At 41.3% G+C, this 2,327-nt stretch overlaps 1 protein-coding gene across 1 annotated transcript; it reads right to left on the bottom strand.

Annotated features, from left to right (window-relative positions):
• Positions 1–404: 404 nt before the first annotated feature.
• LOC121385866 lies at positions 405–1,682 on the bottom strand. The gene is made up of 2 exons (XM_041516655.1): positions 1,348–1,682; positions 405–537 (listed from the first exon to the last, which is right to left on the bottom strand). Exons 1-2 carry the CDS (start codon positions 1,680–1,682, stop codon positions 405–407), a joined length of 468 nt encoding a protein of 155 aa, XP_041372589.1.
• Positions 1,683–2,327: the final 645 nt, after the last annotated feature.

Raw genomic sequence — 2,327 nt, 5'->3', positions numbered from 1 at the left:
AACGAGTATCTTCTCAAGACATAAAATGAGGATAAATGTTTAGCATGCCGTGCGAAGGCATTTGCCGTTTTCAGTTCCGTTCTCGTAAGTGCATTTATATGTTTTGCGAGAACATTAACATCGTCTGTTGTAGCTGTGCCAAAAATGTTTGAGCAAAACTGCCAACAAAACTAAGTAAGGCACGTTTTGAACGACTTGATCCTGGATATGTTGATTCTGGTATAAGTTGTTTGATCTGATCACGAGTACCATTTAACTGTGTAATGGTTTGTCTCTTTATTTCATTAAGATGCTTTTGGATTTGTGTAATCAGTGAACAGGAAACATTACTTTTCTCACATCTACTTATCTGTGGGATATTTGGAGTAGCAGGTAGTTTAACCTCGTACGTATGTAACCAGTACTCAGTTGCTAGATGGACAGATGGAGAAGGCTTGAAAATTATTCCATAGTTCAGTCGTTGAACCAGTTTCACTGCAAGAACTGGAGTCGAGAATATCATCATTAGCCAAACGAGCAGTGTTCCCCAGATAGAACCTATGACAAAATGAAACCAATGGGATACATCAGTAGGTGATCCAGAATTGAAATATGTTGTGGCCATCAACAATCTCAACACTATACACATATTAACAGAAGTAATATATTCTGTAACTTGTATGATAGAACACCCATTAGTACTCCCATTAAGTCCCATGCCTGTCAAGGCTCTAACAGGGAAAACTAGGTTTTGACCTAACTATGAAAAATATTTACGACCCCTTTTTCGTCTGCGTCCAGACTGTCTTGCGGATATGAAAGTCTTTCAAAAGATCTGGCTCAAAGTGTGTATGTGGTTCCTATGTAGGTGTAGGATAACCAACCCATTTGGTTAGATAATGTTGAACACCCTGACTGCGTTTCATTCTTATGAGACGTTCCACCATAAATGTTTTTGTACCCAATTGTGGAGACGGTGATTGGGTGGGTGACTGGGCAGTTGGTGCCGATTGTGATGATATAGGTGGGGTGATATTCATGTTAGTGTCTGTAGTTGCTTGCTTATTTGTTGTGCGTTGGGATAAGCGTGCATCTTGAGACTGATGTGTTTGTGCAGTCTGCTGTGGAGCAGGCACTATTCTGTTGGGAACTTGATTTGGTCGGGAGTCACTAGTTGTCCTAGTGTCTGACTGTGACATATGTACATCCTGAGATTGGTATGTATGTGTCGTCGTATGTGGAGTTGTCTGTGGTCTACTGTGATAGAGTTTTAGACGATTGGCGTGTACCAGTGATGAATGAGGGGTCTTGGATATCGAATGACACAGTTTGTAGGTATGATTGGGTCCTATTTGTGTAATGAAATACGGACCTTCCCATTTGTGTGTCAGTTTCGGTGAGCGACCTATGGTCTTTTTCTGATTGAAAAGGAGCACCTGGTCACCCACGGAAAATGTCGGCTTTTGTGCTTTTAGATCTTGGTGATCTTTGTTGACTGTTTGGCTTTTAGCCATGTTGTCTTTTGCAATAGCCTTGACTACTTTGAGATTGTCAATGAGGGCAGTGATATGAGTTTTAGCGTCTTTGCCCAAGGTTGATTTGGGAAGAAGAGAGGTATCAAATGGAAGATGCATTTCCTTGCCAAAAAGAAGGTAATGTGGAGAGTAGCCTGTAGACTGACATGGTGAATTACGCATTGCCATCATAATACAAGGAAGTAGGTCAGCCCAGTTGGTTTGTTCTTTGTTGACATATGATCTAAGGACTTGTTCTATGGTGCTGTTTCTTCGTTCACACATGCCATTCGTCTGAGGGTGATAGGAGGATGTGTAATGATGTTTCACCTCAAACAATTCGTAAATTGCATTCACCACAAGTGAGGTGAACTGACGTCCTCGGTCTGTGATGAGAGTTCGTGGTGCACCAAATCTTGTAAATACCTCATTGAAAAGAACTTTGCCAATTTCTGTAGCTTCTTGAGTACGTAGTGGAAATGCTTCTGTCCAGCGGGTGAAGGAGTCAACTCTAGAAGTATATACTTATATCCTTCTTTGGTTACAGGTAAAGGACCAAGAAAATCAATGTGAAGTCTTGAGAAGGTATCTTCGATTGGCATAGGAACCATGGGAGCAGGTTTTGCATGAGTGTAACGTTTGGACTTCTGACATTCTTCGCAGGAATGGATGTAGTTTTCTATGTCCTGGTACATACCTGGCCAGAAATATTTGGTTAGAATAGCTAGCTGAGTAGCATCTCTCCCAAAATGACAACCTCCTGCTTTTGAATCATGATAGGCAAAGAGAAGATCTTTCCTATCTTGAAGAGGGACAACCAGTTGTGTCACCATA

The sequence above is a fragment of the Gigantopelta aegis genome, chromosome 12 (genome assembly GCF_016097555.1).
Source record: "Gigantopelta aegis isolate Gae_Host chromosome 12, Gae_host_genome, whole genome shotgun sequence".
NCBI lineage: Eukaryota > Metazoa > Mollusca > Gastropoda > Neomphalida > Peltospiridae > Gigantopelta > Gigantopelta aegis.
Note: the sequence above shows the minus strand (reverse complement) of the source record. Positions and strands in the feature narration are given on the sequence as shown.